Source organism: Muntiacus reevesi, chromosome 2, assembly GCF_963930625.1.
Source record: "Muntiacus reevesi chromosome 2, mMunRee1.1, whole genome shotgun sequence".
NCBI lineage: Eukaryota > Metazoa > Chordata > Mammalia > Artiodactyla > Cervidae > Muntiacus > Muntiacus reevesi.
Window position 1 is genome coordinate 61,465,009 of NC_089250.1, and position 21,170 is coordinate 61,486,178.

General features: G+C 58.1%; 2 protein-coding genes across 2 annotated transcripts; one reads left to right on the forward strand and one right to left on the reverse strand.

Moving 5' to 3' along the window:
- Positions 1–13: 13 nt before the first annotated feature.
- Positions 14–20,452, reverse strand: NECAB3 (N-terminal EF-hand calcium binding protein 3). The gene is made up of 13 exons (XM_065919764.1): positions 20,271–20,452; positions 18,285–18,309; positions 16,629–16,737; positions 15,647–15,672; positions 15,376–15,473; positions 3,081–3,217; positions 2,688–2,806; positions 2,486–2,565; positions 2,329–2,382; positions 1,732–1,844; positions 1,483–1,560; positions 901–992; positions 14–821 (listed from the first exon to the last, which is right to left on the reverse strand). The coding sequence occupies exons 1-13, from the start codon at positions 20,385–20,387 to the stop codon at positions 793–795; spliced, it is 1,077 nt and encodes a 358-aa protein (XP_065775836.1). The 5' UTR covers positions 20,388–20,452; the 3' UTR covers positions 14–792.
- Positions 13,005–14,156, forward strand: ACTL10 (actin like 10). Its single transcript, XM_065920834.1, has one exon. The coding sequence runs from the start codon at positions 13,005–13,007 to the stop codon at positions 14,154–14,156; it is 1,152 nt and encodes a 383-aa protein (XP_065776906.1).
- Positions 20,453–21,170: the final 718 nt, after the last annotated feature.

Sequence of the window (21,170 nt, forward strand, 5' to 3'; positions counted from 1 at the left end):
GAGGTGACCACTGCCTTTATTGCCTCTGGGCTGGGGTTCAGAGGTATCTGGGGGCAGCAGGTGACTCTGGGCCCAAATTATTGCTACCTAGCAAGGTCACCCTGGGGCTTCCCATAGTGCCCTGACTATGGGTGGGAATGAGCATGCAAATAATATGCAAATAACATGCAAACCAATCCAGGATCCTCCGGAGGGCTCTGGTGCAGCCACAGGTGCTGAAATCATCAGGAGCCTGCCGGCCCAGGAAGGGGGTGGGGACCCCCAGGTCCTTTGCCCACACGGCAGACTGATCCAGCCCAGTCTTGGGGATCGAGGTTGGGGGCAGGGGGTGGAGGACAGTTCCTGAGCATCAGCCCTGGCTCTGCTGCTGGCTGCGGAAGAGCAGAAGCCTGGTCCCAAGACAGCAAGAAGAAAGCAGGCACCCACTAGGTAGCCAGACAGCCCAAGGCCAACTCAGAGAGGGAAGAGACCTGCCCTGGTCACACAGCAAGGCAGGGGCAGAGGGGACCAGAATCCAGGCCTCCTGAGGCCAGACAAATACCAGAGTATCTCAGAGGCCGAAGCTATAAGCAATAAAACACACTGTTAAAGAAAGAAAGAGGAAGGAAGCAGCCCAGTCTCTGATCCCTGGGCTGTGAGACTCTCCACCAGCTGGCTCTGGGAGGCTGAGAGCCAGGCCCCAATTACGGAGGTGGCAGCGTCCTGGTCTTGAGCTGAGTGGAGCTGACCAGTCCGGAAGCTCCAGGAGGAGGCAGGCAGGGCTCTGGAGTCCTTGGTTTGTGCAGATCAGGCTCAGTTATTATTCATAATCCACCAGGAGGCTGCGGGTCAGAGGTTGGGAGTCAGAGGCCATCCAGGTGCCCACTGCCCTTCCCCAGAGGGTTGGCGGCCACCGCCCACCTGGGAAGAACACAGTGGTGAGGGTGTCTGGAGCCCGCAGATGGTCAATGAGGATGCGCTGGAAGGCCTTACTGCAGGCGGACTGCTGGTGCCTGGGGAGGGCCGCAGAGTGGACCAAGGCCGGAGCTGGTCCCCAGTGACCAGGACCACATGGTTAAAAGTTCCCCGCTCCCGCCCGGTCCTACTGCCTGGTTTCAGATCTCAGTCCTTCCTCATAGTGGCTCTGAGCCTCAGTTTTCTCCTCCGTGAAATGGGGATGCAGTGTCCACATCACTGATACCATGAGGATTACATGCACTCACACACAAGGCACGTGTCATGGGGTGTGGCACGGTGGGAGCTGTGCGTGTTCACCGCGCACCTACCTGGCACCTGGCACTGTGTTCAGTTCTTTACATCTCAGCTCGTAAGGGTGACAAGAGAATGGACTTAGCATCGCTCCCATTTCGAGAAGGAGGCCACTGGGGCTCAGAGGGGTTAGGTAACTCTCCTGACGTCACAGAGCCAGTGACTAGGAGATGATCTGAACCCAGATTTGGTTCACTCGAGGTCCCACAATAAACGTCAGACCACCGCTCCTACCTTCTCCAGGAGGCCTCGTCCTGCCAGAACTCATACAGGGTGAAGGAAGCCTTGTCCAGCATCTTCTGGGCAGACACACTGCAGGGCCAAAGAGACGGCCAGGCCAGGCCAGACCTGGGCTGCCACCACCCCTGCCCACCTCACCAGGGGTGTCTAAGGAGAGTCCTGGCCCAGGACACCCAGCCCAGCCTTCCTCCCTGCCTGTCCACCCCCCGACCCTGGCTGGCCAGCACCCAGCTGAGGACTCACTGCAGGCAGTGGCTCTGGGACCCCGTGAAGTCCACGTAGCAGCACAGGGCGTGGCGGAAGTCCTGCAGGGCTTCCTCAGCCACCTGCACCTGCCTCTGGGCCACGAGGATGTGCTGGCAAGAGAAGCAGCCTGGTCAGCTGGGGCAGGGCAGGGCAGCGGGTGAGGGCCTGCTGTGGCCTTCAGGAGGGCTCCGCCCTTCTTGGCCTGCACCAGACCCAGCCAGCCCTGAGGTCAGGCTCCTGCCCCCAGCATTCCTGGCTCCATCCTCCTCCTCCTGTTGCCAAGGTTACTGCCTCACTCCAGCCACTGGCCGGTTCTCCTGCAGCACCGCACGGCTTCCGACTGCCCCCTTCAGCTTCTGTTCACACTGCTGCACACACCCAGCTTTCAGAACTGTAGGCAAGGGACGCTGATGCCCATGGAGGGACAGAAGCAGAGTCACGAAGCAACGACCAGAACCCCACACCTGCCCGCCAGGCCCGGGGAACAAAGGCTGGGCCAAGCCTGGAGAAGGGGCTGTATCAACAGGACAACCTCCTCACTTCACGGCCCCCTCCCGGCCCCACGCCAGCTGTCTGCCCCTCTCCCAGACTCACCGAGCTGGGCCCCTTAGTCAGCTCCTCTTCGTGCAGGGGTTCCAGCCGGGGGGCCTGTGAGGGATGCAGTGCATGGGCCAGGCCCCCAGTGTGGGCCTGGCTTGCGCGGGTTCCAGACAGTTCCCCCGGCACAGGGCGGTGGCCACACCGCGCTCACCTTGCACTCCAGCTGGTCGATGAGCTCCTGGAGGCGGTTGATCTGGAGCCGCCACTGCATCTCAGCCTCGGAGCTCTGCCCTGGGGGTCGGGCACAGGCCCCTCAGGCTGGGGGCTTCTCAGGATGAGTTGAGGGCGGGTGGAGGAGCAAACGCTGGGGCCCCCGGGGGATGCCATGCCCTCCCACCCCGCCGCAGACACACCTGTGTTGGAGGAGCCAGGAGACCAGGTGGACGATCGACTGACACTCCGCAGGGCCCTGCGCCCTGCCCGCCGGCTGCCTCGGGGCCGGCTCGGCACCTCCACCCTCTCTTCATCTGACCTGAGGGGAGTGGAGGGTCAGTCCACTGCTCCCAGACCCATGGGGCCAAGCACTGGGGCCCCAGAACAGGCCTGGCCCCAAGTTTCAGGATATTGAGGTCCAGTTGCAAAGCCAGCCACACCGTCTTGCCCTCTCCGACCTCCCTGCCTAAGAACAACAATTTGGACTCCGGGATGCCAGAACTGTAGAATGTGATGGAAGCTGAGGGACCTGACACGCGGAGATAACAGACATTCAGGAACTGGACCCGCAGATGGCCAAGTGCCTCACATACCGCGGGCCATGGGCCTGGGCCTCCAAAGTGTCTGACGCCCCCTCCAGCGAGCTCTGCAGGGCCTGGAGCTGGCTCACCGTCTCCCGCAGTAGGAAGCGTGTCACAAACTGGTCCACCTTGGAGGCCCGCTCATACTCCTGGGGAAAAAGGGGGCAAGGTTGGCATTTCCCGGCTCCAAGTATGTATTTCTGAATGGAGAGCTGCCCCCTGTGCCCCACCCCCTGCCCATCAGAGCACCAGTGGCAGCGCAAAGAGCAGAGGGCCTGCAGACTTGGCATAAACAGGACGACACCGAGACACTGGGGGCTGAGCAAACCCCAGACCCCGTCCTTGTCTGGGCCTGGCCTCTCACTGGGAGGGATGAGGCCAACAGCGAGAAGCGTGTCCCATTCTCTGGGCCTCAGCCCCTTTCCTGTTGGGGCCACCACTTTCAGCCAGTAAGGCCCTGGACATAGCTAGACTGTGTGTGGGTGGGGACTGGGGCAGGGCAATTTTGACACATGAGGCAAAATGATGGTGTGATATGGCCCCATACTCACCAGCTGGCCCCAAACTCACAATCTTGGCATTCATCCATTCATTCAATCACTCATCCACGCACCCCACATTTACTGAGCACTTCTTACTAGCAGCTGTAGATAGAGGACAGCGGGTCACGTACCCCAGCGCTGAGCCCTGTCTACACTGCCATCTCCCCCAGCCTTTGCCAAGAGAGGCAGAGAAAAGGAGGCTGACCGTTGCCAGGCCCTGTGCTGCCCACTCAGAATGCCCAGACTCCCCAACTACCTTCATCTCCTTGTGCCTGTTTCCTCGCCTATAAAACGGGGCTGGTAACAGCCGTCTCACTGAGCTGCTAAGAGGCTCCAATGAGTTATTTCCTACATAGGGCTCAGCCTACTATCTGGTACCTAAGTTCTCAATAAAGAACCGCTGTCACAGGACTTCCCTGGTGGTCCAGAGATTAAGACTCCATGCTCCCAGTGCAGGGGGCCCAGGGAACTAAGATTCCATATGCCACACTGCCATTGTTTCTGGTCAAACATAACACAAGAAACCTGCCCACTTGTACATCTAACAGTCATAGATTTCCTGAGGATCTCCTCACCAACACCTCCCTCAGCCCCATACACATACTTGGTCCAGGGTGGGAATCCCAGGCAGCTGAGGTGCCCCCACCCCAAGGGGCCTCAGAGGCATCACACATCGAGGGCTTCATCTCCTGCCCATGACCCGCCTCAGTTCAGCCATCAGATGGGCAGAGACAGAGTGGCTGATGCCAAGACTGCTCATTCTCACACAGGCCAGTGCTTTCTCCAAGCCACTGGACTTCCTGGCCATTTTTTGAGCTTCCTGAAATCCGTCCAATATATTCCCTTTCTAGTGCTTAAGATGACTGATCAGTTTCTGTTGCTTACAAAGAACCTAGATGACACTAGCACCCATTATGTGCCAGGCCCTGTTTCCAAGCAGTTTCGTTTTAATCCTCATAGTAATTTACAGGAACCACCACTGACCCCATTTTGCATATGAGAAGACTGAGGCCTACAGAAGTGGATTATCTTGGCCAAGGTCACACAACGAGTGTTAGAGTCAGAATGCAAACCCAGGTCACAGAAATTCCTCTCTCCTCACCAGGAAGCCTTTTCATACCGTTCACAGGGTTCCCAAAGTGAGAATTCTAGAGCGGTTTGCCCTTCTCTTCTCCAATGGACCATGTTTTGTCACAGTTTTATTGAGTTACGCAAGCCCCTTTGCCACGGCAAGGCTGTGATCCATGTGATCATTTTAGTTAGCTTTCTGTGATTGTGGTTTTCGCCCTGGAGGCTGTGGGACTGTAGCTCCTGCTCCTTCTGCCTGCCCTCTTATGGATGAGGATAAGAAGCTTGTGCAAGCTTCCTGCTGGGAGGGACTGGCTGTGGGGAAAACTGGGTCTTGCTCTGCAGGGCAGAGCCAAGCTCAGTAAATCTTGACTCCAGTTGTCTGCTGATGGGTGGGGCTCTGCTCCGTCCCCGTTGTTTCTCCTGAGGTGACCCAGTCCTGGAGTCTGTGGGCTCTATGGTGGAGCTATTGGCAACCTCCAAGGTGAATTATGCCAACACGCGCCTCCCAGGACTGTTGGTGCCAGTGCCCCTGTCCGTGGGGAAGGCTACTGTCAACCCACGTCTCCGAAGGAGACCCTCAAACATTTGCGAGCAAACCTGGCTCAATCTCCGGTGGGGTCCCTGCTCCTTTCCTCTGGGTCCTGGTGTACATGGTTTTGGTTGGCCCTCCAAGAGTCTTTGTTTCCGCCAGGCCTGTGGAAGTTCTGTAATCAAATCCCACTGGCCTTCAAAGTCAGATTCCCTAGGAATTCTTAGTCCCTAGGAATTTCCCAGATCCCCAGGTTGGGAAGTCTGATGTGGGGCCTAGAACCTTCGCAGCAGTGCAAGAACTTCTTGGTATTATTGTTCTCCAATTTGTGGGTCACCCACCAGGCAGTATGGGATTTGATTTTAACATGATTGTGCCCCTCCTTTTGTCTCGTTTCGTCTTATTTGTCCCTCGACGTGGGGTATCCTTTTCTCGGTGGGTTCCAGAATCTGCCTGGCGATGGTTGTTCAACAGCTAGTTGTGATTTTGCTATTTTCACAGAAGATGAGCACATGTCCCTCTATTCCATCATCTTGTTTTTGCCCAAGTTTTGGGTTGTGGATTTTTTTTAAGCCCACAGTCCCCTCACGTAGAGACTGTCGTACCACCAGTCTGCCGCCACGTCCGCCTTCAGCACCCGTGTGCCCCTTCCTCGGCTGCAGGAGGAAGCAGGGGTTGGCTCTCTCAGTGATCCGCAGCATGCTGGCCAGCAGCACCCCTTCTGGGTTGACCCACATGGTCCCTGGCGCTGCAATGGAGGTACAAACAGGGTGGCAGGCTGGGTCCAGCACACACCCTCAGACACTCGCCAGCACAGGCGAGACTGCCCACCTGCCAGCCTGCGAGGTGTGGCGAGGGGAGAGTGACTTCACCAGGGGAGGGCCCACAGGGCCCTAGCCACAACAAAGCCCCTGCAGGCAGCCAGGGAGGATGCCGGGGCCTCAAGTAGCATCTTCACCATGGCACCACCGCCTCCCGAGTGCCCGTGGCCACAGTGGCCACAGACTCCCCAGGCCCTCCACCCTGCAACCGGCAGAAGTGAAAGACAAAGGAAAAAGGGAAAGATAACCCCAACTGAATGCAGAGTTCCAGAGAATGTCAAGCAGAGATAAGAAAGCCTTCTTAAATGAACAACGCAAAGAAAGAAGAAAACAATAGAACGGTAAAGACTAGAGATCTCTTCAAGAAAACTGGAGATACCAAGGGAACATTTCATGCAAAGATGGGCACAATAAAAGATAGAAATGGCAAAGACCTAACAAGATATTAAGAAGCGGCAAGAATACACAGAAGAACTATCCATAAAGGGTCTTAATGACCTGGATAGCCACAATAGTGTGGTCACTCACCTAGAGCCAGACATCCTGGAGTGTGAAGTCAAGTGGGCCTTAGGAAGCATTAATACAAACAAAGCTTGTGGACGTGATGGAATTCCTGAGTTATTTCAAATAGCTGAGCTATTTCAAATCCTAAAAGATGATGCTGTTAAAGAGCTTCTGCACTCAACATGCCAGCAAATTTGTAAAACTCGGCAGTGGTCACAGGACTGGAAGAGGTCCAGTTTTCATTCCAATCCCAAAGAAAGGCAATGCCAAAGAATGTTCAGACTACCATGCAATTGCACTCATTTCACGAGCTAGCAAAGTAATGCTCAAAATCCTTCAAGCTAGGCTTCAACAGTACATGAGCAGAGAACTTCCAGATGCTGGATTTAGAAAAGGCAGAGGAACCAGAGATCAAATTGCCAACATCTGCTGGGTCATAGAAAAACTAAGAGAATTCCAGAAAAAGTTCTGCTTCATTGAAGATGCTAAAGCCTTTGACTGTGTGGATCACAACAAACTGTGGAAAATTCTTAAAGAGACAGGAATCCAGATCACCTTACCTATCTCTTGAGAAACCTGTATGCAGATCAAGAAGCAACAGTTAGAATCAGACATGGAATAACAGACTGGTTCAAAACTGGAAAAGGAATACAAGGCTGTATATTATCATTCTGCTTATTTAACTTATATACAGAATATGTCATGTGAAATGCTGGACTGGATGACTCACAAGCTGGAATCAAGACTGCCAGGAGAAATATCAATAACCTCAGATATGCAGATGATACAAATCTAATGGCAGAAAGTGAAGAAGAACTAAAGAGCCTCTTGATGAGGGTGAAAGAGGAGTGTGAAAAAGCTGACTTAAAACTCAACATTCAAAAAACTAAGATCATGGCATCTGGTCCCATCACTTCATGGCAAATAGTTGGGGAAACAGTGGAAACAGTGACAGATTTTATTTTCTTGGGTTCCAAAATCACTCTGGACAGTAACCGCAGCCACGAAATTAAAAGATGCTTGCCCCTTGGAAGAAAAGCTATGACCACATAGACAGCACATTAAAAATGAGAGACATCACTTTGCTGACAAAGGTCTGAATAGTCAAAGCTATGGTTTTTTCCACTACTCATGTATAGATGTGAGTTGGACCATAAAGAAGGTTGAGCACCAAAAGAACTAATGCTTAGAACTGTGGTGCTGGAGAAGACTCTTGAAAGTCCCTTGGACAGCAAGGAGATCAAACCAGTCCATCCTAAAGAAAATCAACCCTGAATATTCATCGGAACAACAGATGCTGAAGCTCCAATACTTTGGCCACCTGATTCGAAGAACTTACTCATTGGAAAAGACCCTGATGCTGCGAAAGACTGAAGGCAGGAGGAGAAGGTGGCGACAGAGGATGAAGATGGTTGGATGGCATCACCGACCCGATGGACGTGAGTTTGAGCAAGCTCTGGGAGATAGTGATAGACAGGGGAGCCTGGTGTGCTGCAGTCCATGGAGCCCCAAAGAGTCGGACACAACTGAGCGACTGAATACCACCACCAGTAACCACCTTACAAGCCATCACCTCACTAATCTTTAGCCCAGTTTTACACTAAGAAACCAAAGCCAGAAGTCACAGACAGAGTAAATGGAGTCAAGACTCATCTGTGGGTTCTGGCAGGAGCAGCTTGGAGCCTGGAACTGATGAGGTCAACCCATGAGGTCACAATGTGGTCCTTAGGACAGAGCCAGGGCGGGGGGCCCCCAGCCAGAGGGCAGGGCAGAGGCAGCATGGGCTGGGGTCCCCAGTGGTGACCAGCCCTGCCATGGGAAACAACATTTCTCACAAGAGAACCAAAGTGCCCAAGCAGGCCCGCAAAGAGAAGCCACCTGACATGGACAAGGCCCAGCGCAAACGGCAGTTCTTCAACCACCTCAAGTGGAAGAAGCCCAGTGTGAGTCCAGGGAACAAGGGGCAGGTGGGGTTTGGCAGACCTGGACAGGTGGGCAGGAGCAGATGCTGGGAGTCTAGGTCACATAGGGCATGGAAGGGGTTGCGAGTGTGTGCTAAGCAGCTTCAGTTGTGTCCGACTGGTTGCAACCCCATGGACTGTAGCCCACTGGGCTCCTCTGACCATGGGATTTCTTTCCAACCCAGCGATGGAACCCACATCTCATCTGTCTCCTGCATTGGCAGGCGGGTTCTTGACCATTAATGCCCCCAGGGAAGCCCCTATGGAAGGCATTAGAGAACCCCTGTTGTGGCTGAGGGTCTCAGGAACCCACGTGGGTGTGGATGGGGGTCCTAATAACCCAGAAGGAAGAGCAGGTATCCCAGAAATCAGGAGGTGGATGACACTTGGGAGCCTAGGAGGGTGTGCAGGAGACGTTTCTCCCAACCCAGGACAGATGGGTGGAAGTCCCGGCATGGTGAATCAGCCCTAGCGGCTGCCACCGGGGCTATAGGCACAGAGAGCTCCCTTATCCCCCCCTCCTTTCCATTCCCCAGCTTCCAAACGTGTTACTTTCCCCTCTCTTTAACTAGGCATGAGGCCCTGGGCCGGGACCGGGGTGGGTGAAGGGTCCCAGCATCAAGGCTGGAAGAACAGACGGGAATCTCATAAACTTGATCAGAGTCAGGTCTCAGGAAGTCAGCCTGGGGTGGGTGAGGGTTTCCAGGTGGGGGAGGCAGGGGTCTTGAGAGATGGAGCAGGGTGCCTGCCTCCCCCACCTCCCCCTACCCAGGCTGGGAGGACAGCGGGCACCCCGGCAAACAAGAGAGGGCGGGCTTCTGGGAGACAGGACCCGGGTGGGTGAGGGTCCTCAGGAGGCAGGTGGGCGGAGCTCGTTCCCCTCACGCCCCTGCCCCACCCCCAGACCAAGATCGTGCTGCTCTTCCCCCTGAACAAGCGGCAGCAACTAGCCGAGGCAACGGCGGGGCCCGGAGCGCGGCCCCAGCGGGCGAGCGAGGCTGCGGCAGACACCCCCGCGGGGCCCCCGGCGGCTGCACCCATGTTGCGAGGAGCTGGCGACGGCGGTGAGCGGCGCGAGAGCGCGCGCGCGAGAGAGATGAAGAAGATCCTGGTCCTCCTGCTGCTGCTGGACGCGCGGCTGCAGGAGGAGGGACGCCGCGCGGCGGGGGGCCCCGGGGGCGGGGCCGGCGCGGGGGGCGGAGCCAAGGCGGTGCAGGGCTGGCAGCGGCTCTACGCGCGCCTGCTGACCGAGAGCGAGACCGACTGCGAGGCCGAGGCCGCCGAGGAGCAGCCGCGCAAGCGGCGCCGCTGCCCCCGCCCGCGGCCCTGAGTGCCTGGCCCGGACCTCCCGGACCCTGGTCCGGTCCAATAAAGAGCGCATAGCAACGCTGGCGTCTGTAGCCCGGTCTGAGGTGTCCGGGCGTGGAGACGGGGTGGGGGAAACTGAGGCCCAGAGCAACACAGGAAAGAACAGGAGAATGGGGGAGGGGCGGGGGGGGTAGAGCCATGGCCGTGGCCTAGGGCCAAGGCTGGTTTTGCTTTCTCCTTTCTTCTGACCCAAGTGTCAGAACCGCTGTGCCGCACTGGAGAGGGGGCACCCTACCACAGTGGAGGGTTCTCCTCTCCCTGCGACTCCTGGCCGGGGTCAGATCCCGCCACCAGGGCTGCAGGTCCGACGGAAAAGAGCTTGGGCAAAGTCAGGCTTGGCCACGCCACGCTAGGAGGAGGAGGGGCCTGCTTCCAGCACAGGCCAGGCAAGTCCAAGAGTCTCCAGCACTCAACAATTCTTTCCTAACTGAGGGAAAGTCCCAGGCAAAAAGCCACCACCATGGGAAAGAACTGAGAAAGTCCAAGGTCAGCAGAGTTTGAGCCTTAGACTCATTCTGCCTGTGAGAGCACCCAGGAGGAGAGACTGGGGTCCCTGGTCCTCTGACCCCTCAATCCTACCCCACTGTGCTTGATGACCCCCAAGGCACCTCGGTCACCGTCTCCCCACCTACCCCACCCCATCCTCTTCCCCACACTGCAGCCAAAGAGGCTTCTTCCAAAGCATTTATCTGTAGGGCAGTTCACACTTCTGTTCATAAGCTCACACTGGCTCTCCAATGCCCAGACCTATTATTGGAATGTACAGGCCCAGATGCCCAGCTTCCGTCTTCCCCTCTGGGGCGTCTCAGTGACTTCCACTCTCACTCCTGCTCTAGTCATACTGTCACTTGTGGTCTTCGATTCAAGGTTCACCTCCCTAGTTCATCCACAAGAGGCCTGGCACACTTTCTGTGGGCAGAATCCGGCTGCTTCTCACGCTCCTGGGTCCCAAACCCAGCGCCAGACCCTAGTCATTCTTGTCCGCTCCAGCCCTGCCGAACCTGCAGCCTGCTTTCTGCTGGCGACCAATCTCAAAATGCCCCTTTGCGGGGGGTGAGATGCAGAGGGGTGAAGGTCCCAGCTCACTAAAACCATAGGTACGACTAACTTCTCCTGAAGGTACACTTTTGTCAGTGTCGACACCACATTGCCTGCATCAGGCTGGAGGTCACAGTACCCGTCACCCCTCCCCTGCTGCCTTGTGAGAACTGACCCGTTCCTACCATCCACATGGCTGCAATCAAGGTAACCACCTTCTTCAATGCGGCCACATCTCCTGGCATAAGCAATTGGCCCAAGCCCGATCCTCTCAGTTCCTTCCCTGGGTCTGTAATTCAGGAACTCTTTTGTTCAGTTGCTCAGTCATGTCTGACTCTTTGCAACCCCATGGACTGTAGCACGCCAGGCTTCCCTGTCCTTCACTATCTCCTGGAGTTTGCTCAAACTCACGTCCATTAAGCCAAGGATGCAATCCAACCATCTCACCCTCTGTTGTCCCCTCCTCCACCTCAGGAACTGTAGGAGACAATGTTTTCTTTGGGAACATGCACAGGCTGAAGCCAGTCTTGAGAAGAATATAAACACAATGCAGAGCCCAATGCACCTCTTGGGTCCCCCACAGCCCGGCAGCCAGACCCTGCTTCCAGTATTTTCCTAAAGCCTGTTTTCACTCTTGCCTTTAGTATATATAAAACATACAAGGCTCTTGTGATAAAATCCATATTTTAGCTTAAGCTCACCTGAATAGGTCAACTTGCAACCATAATGGTCCTAAAGAGTAAAAAAGAGACTGCAGAGACATGACTTGGCCTGTTTCCTGTTGGGGGGGGGGGGGGGGGGATTAACTGCCTTTTGGAGGAAGTAACTGAGCCCAGGGTGAGATTCGGACTCACTCAGTACACAGTGAAGGCAGCCTCAGAATTGAGTCACCCACTCAGGTCCACGCTTGTAAGCCCCTAAAGGTAGGATCCCTTTGTGGGCTACCTGGGCCCTTGAAAGCTAAGCTCAAAGAGATCTTCAGGGTGGCTGGAGATCCGCGATTAAGAGCTTTCTCTTCAGCGTTGAGAGGAGAGAGGCTGCACGTTTGTCCAGAGCTCATCAAAGTGGTTTGGGGGAAGCAATTAAATTGGCTGTGCTGGCCCCAGGTGGCTCAGCGGTAAAGTATCCGCCTGAGAATGCTGGAGACTGACATGCAGGTTCGATCCCTGGGTTGGGAAGATCCCCTGGATATGAAATGGCAACCCACTCCAGTATTCTTCCACGGAAAATTCCATGGACACAAGGGCTTGGCAGGCTACAGTCCATGAGGTCGCAAAGAGCCGGACACGACTGAGCATAAACGCTGAGCACAGCTGGGTGGCTGAGGCCACATCCCTGGGTGTCAAAATCATTACCAGTGGCCCTGCCCCCGGAGACAGGCTGGGTCTGGGCGTTTTCATCTGGATAGAGGCTATGGAAGCACAGCAGATGCTGAGAACTGAGGTCACAATGAATCCAATCCAAGTTCTTTTCCTTGTTTCTTTGACCACCCCCTCCCACCTCCACTAGGAACCACAGTACTTTGGTCATGCCCAGTTGAGAAGTGCCAGGAGACCGCTGGAGGCTCAAGGGTCGGGCTGGACTCCTGGGTCCCCAAGGGGAACAGATGTCTGGATAATATTGCCACAAAGGCCTTTTATTCCCAGAGCTGCTCCTGAAGGCTTCTCAGTCTCTTCAAGGATTTGGCCGCCCCTCTTATCATCCATCTAAGCCAGAGCTTAGGGGGCGGAGCCGCCCTAAGGGTCCTCAGAGAGAGGGTGGGGCCTTGAGCCGGAAGAGGGGGAAGACGGGCCGAGGCCGCCAGGGCCCAGCGAGGGAGGAACCCGACTCTTGAACCAGAAGGCCGGGCCGCAGGCCCAGGGGTGGAGTCAAGTCAAGGGCTGAAGAGACCTCTACTCAGGCCAGAAGAGTGGGGCCTCGGGACCAGAGGGCGCGGCCCAAGAACTGAGCCCAGAAAGGCGGGGGACGTGGGCCCAGGAGGTAGAGCTGCGAGCTGAAAGGCGGGCCTCCATCGAGGCCAGCTGAGACGCGGTTCTCAGGCCGAGGGCGGGTCCGAGCCTTCGGGGGCCGAGGTTTTAACTGCAGTGCTTGCCGGCCCGAAGATGGCTTCGCTGGCCAATAGTCGCCGGGTCCGCCGGCTGTCCTCGTTGGGCCACGTCGCGGTGGTCGTGGACCAGGGTTCCGGCTTCACCAAGGCGGGCTTCGCGGGAGAGGAGCATCCACGCCTGGTACTCAAGAGCTCCAGCCTGGTGCCCAGCTGGGACCGGCCGGTGCTGCCCGGGGCGCCGGGCTGCGAGCTGGCGGGCGGCGTGGCGCGGGCACACCCCATCAAGCACGGCGTGGTGGTGGACTGGGAAGCGCTGGAGGGGCTGTGGGAGCGCCTGCTGGTGGGCGGCCTGCGGGTGTGCCCGGAGGAGTGGCCCGTGCTGGTCAGCGACTCCCCGTCGGCGCCGCCCGTGGGCCGCGAAAGGGTGGCCGAGCTGCTGTTCGAGGCCCTGGCAGTGCCCGCGTGCCACCTGGCCAGCACCGCCTTGTTGGCGCTCTGCTCCGTGGGTGCGTTCAGCGGGCTGGCCTTGGAGGCGGGCGCAGGCGTGTGCCACGCCACGCCCGTCTATGCGGGCCACTCGTGGCACAAGGCCACCTTCCGGCTGGATGTGGCTGGCAGCACCCTGTCGCGCTACCTGCGGGACCTGCTGGTGGCAGCAGGCCCTGATCACCAACTGCAGGCCCTGCCCCACAAGGTCATCACGCAGCTCAAGAAGCGCTGCTGCTACGTGTCGCTAGACTTCGAGGGTGACCTCTGTAATCCTGCCCGCCAGCACCCAGTCAGTTTCTATTTAGGCAGTGGGTGCTCTGTCTGCCTTGGCAGCGAGCGCTTCTGCTGCCCAGAACCCCTCTTTCAGCCGGGTCTGCTAGGCCAGACTGAGCCGGGACTGCCCATCCTGGCCTTCCGGGCACTGCAGAGGGTGCCCGCGACACTACGGACACGGCTGGCCAACACCATGGTGCTGGCCGGTGGCTCCACGCTTTTCCCTGGCTTCCCTGAGCGCCTGGAGCTGGAGCTGGAGGCCCAGTGCCGACGGCATGGCTGTGGGACACTGCAGCCGCGCCTGGTGGCCAAGCCTGGGCGCGGGACAGCGGTGTGGACGGGCGGCTCCATGGTTGCCTCGCTGCGCACCTTCCAGTGCCGCTGGATGACCCGGGCCATGTACCAGGAATGTGGCTCCAGGCTGGTGCACGAAGTGTTCCACTGAGTCCTGCTGGGCTGGAAGGGGTGGTGCCACAAGAGGGCGCTGCAGAGGCAGACGCTCGGCAGGCTGAGCTGCAGCTGTCAGAGGCATTGAGTGCCAGCCAGATAAAAACCTCAGTGATTACAGCTTGCAGAGTCGTGTGGTGATGGGTCACCTTCTACCCCTTTCTAGGCCAGGAGGGGGTGGTCAGGAACCCTGGGGCTCTTACTTTGAGCTGTGGTGTGAATCCCCGCGAACCAGTGCCAGTTCAGAGAATGTCAATATAGCTGCCCACCCCCAGGCCCTGTTTCCATGGCAACAAGGAAGGTGCTGCCCCTACTGGTGTCCAGGCCACAGATACGGAAGTCATCATAGCATACCAACCTCTCATCATGTAGCATTCAGATCCCCATCCCGTGCCAGGCCCCAAAGGGTGACCCTTGGAAAAGCTACTAGACCCTATGTGAAAGCAACCAGAAGGGGAAGCCCTGTCCTCAGTTGATTGTTAACTCGCAGAGAGCCTCAGTTTCCCCTTCTGTAAAAATGAGGTCAGGCACAATCCCAAGCCTGCTCACTGCTCCCTCCTCGCCCCCTCATTCAGAGCTATGGGACAAAGAGAGGTGGAGACATCTTTTACAAGGAACACAGAAAGGGAAGGGTAGCTTTCAGTGTTTTTAAAAATACCATCCAAGGGCCTGGAGCCCTGGCTGTGAGCACTGTTTCTGCTGTGCGCACATGTCCATGCTATACACAAACACATGGGTGCACACATGCCTGTCTACTCACGCATGTCCTCGGGCTGTCCCCCACCCCCCACCACCAAGCTCTACACACCAGCGTGGGCCTGTGGATGTGTGTGAGCATGCCCTACCCCCAACCCATCCCTGCTGGGAGCTGGGCTTGATACACCAAAACAATCAGGTCTGGTCAGTAATAAAAGCAGCAGCTGCTCCAGATATGAAGTGGCTATTGTGAGCCAGGCAGAGAGCAAGACAGACAAAACTCCCTGCCTTCATTCTCCTTTAATTGTCATAATGAATGTCTGGAAGTAGGTTCTATTAATATGCCCAGTTTACAGATGAGGAAACTGAGACCCAGAGAGGTAAAGATGCACAGCCAGAAAGTGGAAGCCAGGCCTCTAGCCCCACAGCCCCGAGTCCGACGATGGAGGCTCCCACAGCACAGCAGACGACCCCAGCCCTCATCCTGCCGCCCCCCTGCAACCATCAGCCCCTCCACTCACCAGTTTGGTGGTGTCCATGGCAGTGAGCACAGCACAGTTGAGCGACTCCAGCGCTGCCAGCACAGGCCGGTAGACACCCAGGTGTTCAGAGAAGTAGTCTGAGGGCAGAGGAGATACTCAAAGGTTCCTGGGGTACATCCCCCCATTTACAACCTAGAATTCTCCAGCAGCCAACCAGGCCTTATACCCTGAGCCCAGCCCAGCCTGCTCCATCAGAACACCAGCGACACCCACCTGCCAGGGAGACAAGCACCCCCATGGGCCTACTTACCACACAGTTTCTCCGTTTCCAAATTGCTGCAGGGAAAAGAGAAGGCGTCCTTCAGACCCTCCTGGTAAACTAGGACTGACTTTGAAGCCAGTGGTCCTTTCCTCTCCCTGCCCAGCTCAGCCTGACACAGAGGCAACTTCTGACTGCACCCCACATTAAGCTGCTCAGTGGACAGAGATAGGGTACTACCAGCCCACCAAACAGTGTCTAAGGAGAAAAATTCAGCCCCTCTCTCAACCTCCAAGGGGATTTCAGGCTGGGGGAGACAGATGTGAACACAGGCCAGAGAGGAGTGGTTAGAGCTGGGAAGGAGAAGTCAGGTCTGTGGAAGCGCAGAAAAGGCATGGAGTATCTGTAGGTCAGGGAGGGCTTCCTGGAAGAGAGGCTCCCTAAGCTAGGCTTTGAAGGACGAGGAATTTGACTGGTGTATCTGGTGGTGGTGAGGTAGCAGCAGTGCAGACAAAGGTCTGGCCCAAGCCTCAGAAAATGGGAGGGCATGAGAGCCTAGAATTTCTTCTAAGGAGGGGGGAGTAGGGGGAAGTGAGAGGGAGGGATAGCTGTGCACACGTGTGCACCCACGTGAGGAAGCAGGAGAAGGCAAGCAAATTCGTACGAAGGCCTGGAGATGTGGGAGCACCTGCATCCATGGGTGGGAGCAGGCCGGGCCCAGCTGTCCCCAGGCATCCGCTGGTCGCTCAGCGGGAAGCAGGAGTGGGGGGGGGCACCTGTGGGCTGAACCATAGGTGGTGACTCAGGCCTGGCTATTTTGGGGTCCCAGCTGGAAGCAGTGTGATGGGCAGGGCTGGAGCCAGGGAAGGGGTAGGTAGGCGGGTAAAGCTGGCACTTAGCCCTGGCACTCCTTTCCCCGTGCCCTCCCCCCCATCCTCCATAAGGAACCCAAGCAAGCAGGGGACACAGTGGGGTAGGGACAACCTGGGCTCACATCTACACGTGGCGTGTGCACCCCAACCCCCATACTCACTCAGCGGGATGCCCATCAACACCACTGAACAGCTCTCGCAGCTCCCCAGGGCTGAGAACCCCATCAGCAAAGTAATTCTGGAATTCTTCAAATGAGAGCTTCCCATCATCTGGGGGGTGGGGGTGGGCACAGGGCACAGAGTCAGTATCTCTGAGCCCTGGCTGCACCCCTGCCACCCGATGGAGGCCCCCTGAAGGCTTTGCAGCATCTCATAACCACCCAGCCAAGTGAGATGGGATTCTGGGCTGGAAGGGAGGCCTGGCCGTTGGGGACCAAAGGGTTGGGGCCCCCAGAGGTGCCCACTTCAAGCAACAGGGCCCACTCTGCAGGTGCCCAAGGGACAAAGCAGTGCATACGTGGCACTCAGCAGGGACTCAATGTTTGCCAAATGGAGAAATAAATGAACAACAGCCTGGGGCACAGTCAGATCATGGCAGGGCCCAGATGTCACTTGGAGTAACTGGGGCTGGGTCTCTGCCCACGTGGCTCCCGGGTGGAGGGGACCTCCGTGCTCTGGACCCAGGCCCTTCACAGAGAAGCCGCAGGGAGTCAGATGTGATCTTCCTAAGAGTAGGGCCCCAGTAAGAAGCAGCAGACTGGCTCGGGAGGGAAAGAGCTCCCCATCACAGAGGCTGCCTCCCCATCACAGAGGCTGCCTCCCCATCACAGAGGCTGAGAGCATAAGAGCACTGGCCAGAGGCACCGGGTATTCGGCCTGTGAGGTCTCTAAGCACATGGGGTGGGAGAGTGGAGCTGGGGAGGGCCTGAGCCTCCCTCCCCAGACGGAATGCTGTGATCCAAATGAGACCACATGCCCTGATCAACTGGCTGAAACAAATTTAAGGAGACCCAGGGAGAAGAGGTAAGGGGTGGGGACTCATACTCTCTCAAGGAGGCCAGGTGAAGGTGAGGTCAAAGCTGACGGGTGGTCTCCACTCAGACCCTCCACTGGCCCATCAGGGCACCGTGGGCTGTTCTGTGTCATCTGTGGGCAGCAACCTGCCTGCAAGGTCCCCTGATGGCTCCTGCTTTAGCTTTCCAGATTTTGCCAGGCCAGCATCTGAGACTGCCCAGGATTCAGGGCATCGGGGGAGCTGACTCCCTGGACCTAGCTCTGCCCTGCCTACGCCCTCCCTGCATCCAACTGGTTGGTAATATGGAAAGTTACTGAGCTCTCTAAGAATCTATGATAAAATCCCCCACGGCCCTGGCTCCGTGACCACACCCTTCCAAGCCCCTCACAGAGGGAGCCTGGAACCAGACATCGCATAGACCCAGGTTCAAGGCCCAGCACCTCCGGCAGCCTGCTGTACCTCTCTGGGCCTCAGCTCCTTTGTCTGTGAAATGGGGTGAAGATTTCGGTGGTGGTGAGGAAAACAGGTCATCTACAGGAAGTACCCTCCCACCAGGCCAGGACACTGCGTGAAAGTCAGCCCCCACCTCCAGCATCTGGCTAAACCACATTTCCTCCACTCTCCCTCCTGCCAAACTGGATACAAAACAAAAACTTCCTCCAAGAAGGATACCCGGGTTGATTCTTCTGATTCGGATCCTCTCAAGATTTCTCTCCATTCTCAACTGTGCTCCAAACCCTCCCCAGAGCCTCTCTGATGCCCCATAACCCCCAGCATGGGACTCAGGGGAAGCCACACTCACCATTCTTGTCTGCTCGGCGGAAAACCTAGAGGACAAAAGGGCAGGGGTGGGAGCTGGGAGCTGGGAGGCCAGAGCCCCACCTCCCCCAAACCCACAGAGCCCCAGCTGGCCAGCCTGCCCCCTGCATCTCCCTTCCTCTTGCCCAGCTCGGCCCTCCAGGGCCTTTTCCAACAAGGGGAAGAGCGCACAGCGGGCCCCATGGCTTGCTCCCTTCTCCCGCAGGGCCTGGCCTTGTGGGGGGTGATCCAAGCTGGCTCTCTGCACCTTCACCTCCCACACCCCCAAGTCAATCCAGAGTTTTCTCTGATGCATCAGCCCTTGGAATGGTCCCAGCTTGAGGCAGGCGGGGAGACGAGCCAAGATGCGGCTGGAAGATCCCAGGCACCCATCCCAGACCTGAACCCCAACTCTGCTGTGTGGCTATCGTTTGTCCCAGACTCTGCCCACTCCTGGCTGTTTCTCTGTCAGCTTCTTGAGACCCTGCGTGCAGGCGGTGGGAAGCCCTTCCTTTGTGGGTGCCTGTTTACTCAGTAGCATACCGGGGAACAGCCCAGGGTTAACCCTTCCAGGGCCGACTCAGTACGACGGTCTTGGGCAGGCCCGTGTGTGTATGTATGTGTTGTATGTGCAGGGGGAGTAAGAGGCACAGAAAGCAAGGGTGGACAGATGGTATTTATGGAAAAACAGACAGGAAGGACAACAGAGAACAGAGGTAGCAAAAGTGGAGTCCAGACATGGTTCCTGTCTCCCCTAGGGACCAGAGACTCCCTGGTCACCCAAAACAACCCAGCAAAGAGGGCACCAGGTCTGGCAAGGAGGGGCAGGCCAAAGCCTGGACAGAGAGCCCTGGTCAGCTCCAGATTCTGAGTGCCCCTCCCCTCGGGCTGCTTTCTCGGGGATGAATGCACTCCCTGGCCTGAAGCCTGACTCTCAGAAGGCTGCCACCGGCTCACTCGGGGTCACAGAGTCACCCAGGGTGCCTGGCCAGGACAGACAGACATGCTGGGGGTGGGGGGGGGGGCTGAGGGAGGGGGAGGGGTTGTAAGCCGTGAACACTGAGGGCCACACCCTAAGGCGCCCCTGCCTCGTGTGTGAGCCGGAACATATCCCTACCCCTCCAGGCCTTGGTTTTTCCATCTGGGAAATGGAAGGGTCAGGTCCCTCCCAGCTGAGAGGGCTCTGGCCAAGGTGCTGAGTCACTGGGGGCAGTGGGGAGGGGGCAGGAGAACAGCCTTTCCCACCCCAAGGGGCCTCGGGAGAGGGGACGCAAGAGGAACAGGACAGGCTGCGCACAGGGGTGAAGGGTGGGGAAGGGGTGCAGGTGAGTGGCCCCGGCCGGGCCAGGGTGCTCCAGGGCCACTTGCCAGGCAAGGGGAGGGTGCACAGACCACAGAGGGTGAGTGTGGGCAGCGCCGACCAACTCTGGGATCCCACAGCCCTTGGGTGGGATCTGAGGGGGTCGGGGGTCAGCACAGGTCAGGAGTCAGGGGTGGGGGGCGGGGAGCGGCTGCTTCCTCTCCCAGGCCCCCTTGCCTGGGTCAGCCCAGCCTGGGGCTGCCAGAGAGGGGCACCGTGGCCGCTCCCGTGACCAAGAGTTGACAGCCCCCGCCTGGCCAGACACATACATGGGGTGGTTTGGGGTTGGGGGGCCGCGGGGGCAGCGACACTGAACCAGAGGCAAGGAGAGATAAGCAGAGAAAGAGTGAGAGGCAGAACATGGGACACAAAGGCAGCGAGATAAAGATAAGGGAGACACACGGAAACAGAGGACGAGAGAGAAATCGTGAGAGAGAGGGACCCAGAGGCCGAGGCAGAGCCCCCAGCAAACCTGGAGGGAGACACATGGACATCGGGACGGGGAAAATCAGAATGAGCGAGGGCATGGAGAGACAGTGTGAGACAGTCCACAGAGACCGGGAGCGACCCCGCGAGACTGACCACCCCCAGGGCCACAGCGCCGGCACCCCCGGCCCGCTCCCCACTCACGTCCTGGAAGAGCGCGTGTCCGGCGGGCCCGGCGGCGGGCGCGGGCGCGGGGGGTCGCGGGGGCTCGGGCGCGGGCGGCCGGATCAGGCACACGGTGAGCAGCCCCGCGCACGCCATGGCGCCGCCACCCGCTTGGCTCCGGCTCGGCTGCGGCTCCGGGCTCTGGACGCCGCCGCTGCCGCCGCCGCGGACTTGGGGGGACGCGCAGGGGGGGCGCCCGCCCATCGGCGCCGGCGCGGAGGCTGAGGGCCCCGCCCCCCGCAGCTCCGCCCCCGCCGGGCGGGCCCCCGAGGCCCCCCTCCCCGCCCAGCCCCGGCCGGCGCCAGAGCACGGCCCTCCGCCCGCCCGCCCGCCCGCCTCCAGGGCCTCAGCTTCACCGTCTGGCAAAGGGGAGCAAACTCCAGCCTTTAAGGCGGCAAGAGCCACGCAATGCAGAACCCCAATATAATGCACCTGTGCGGCTCCCCATTCTCCGGGGGTGGCGGCCAATGGGGAGAAGTCACCCAAGGGGTCAGTCCCTCCTGGGGACCGGCTAAGCGAATGACGGCCGGTGTGGAATATTACACAGCCAGGAACAGGACGGGAGGGGCTGCGCGTGCCCACTGAGGGCGGGTCCCCACATCTTTACAGCGTCGAGTAAACTGCGGGAGCACAGGCGCGCCACCTGGTGGGCAAAACCCGCAAGCACCTGCACTTGTGAGTGGACCTTCTGCAAAATGGGAGTCAGGGAAGATCGGGTTGTTTCGGGGACTGACAGTGAGGAATTAAAATAGAGGTCGGCTCCGAGAAAGCCCACCTAAGGGTGTGCTAAACAGATCCGTGTGGACCGCCTGCCAGTCACCCTCCACGCTCAAGCTCAACTCAGACTTCCCGCCCCTACCACAGGTCCCCCTCTTCAAT

Excerpts from the sequence above, each read along its gene's own strand:
- NECAB3 (XM_065919764.1), bottom strand. The coding sequence starts at position 20,387 with ATGGCGTGCGCGGGGCTGCTCACCGTGTGCCTGATCCGGCCGCCCGCG. Across the intron at positions 16,738-18,284 it reads CCGCCGAGCAGACAAGAATG|ATGATGGGAAGCTCTCATTT; the intron begins GTGAGTGTGGCT and ends CCCACCCCCCAG. Across the intron at positions 822-900 it reads CACCACTGTGTTCTTCCCAG|CCTCCTGGTGGATTATGAAT; the intron begins GTGGGCGGTGGC and ends TCTGACCCGCAG.
- ACTL10 (XM_065920834.1), top strand. The coding sequence starts at position 13,005 with ATGGCTTCGCTGGCCAATAGTCGCCGGGTCCGCCGGCTGTCCTCGTTG.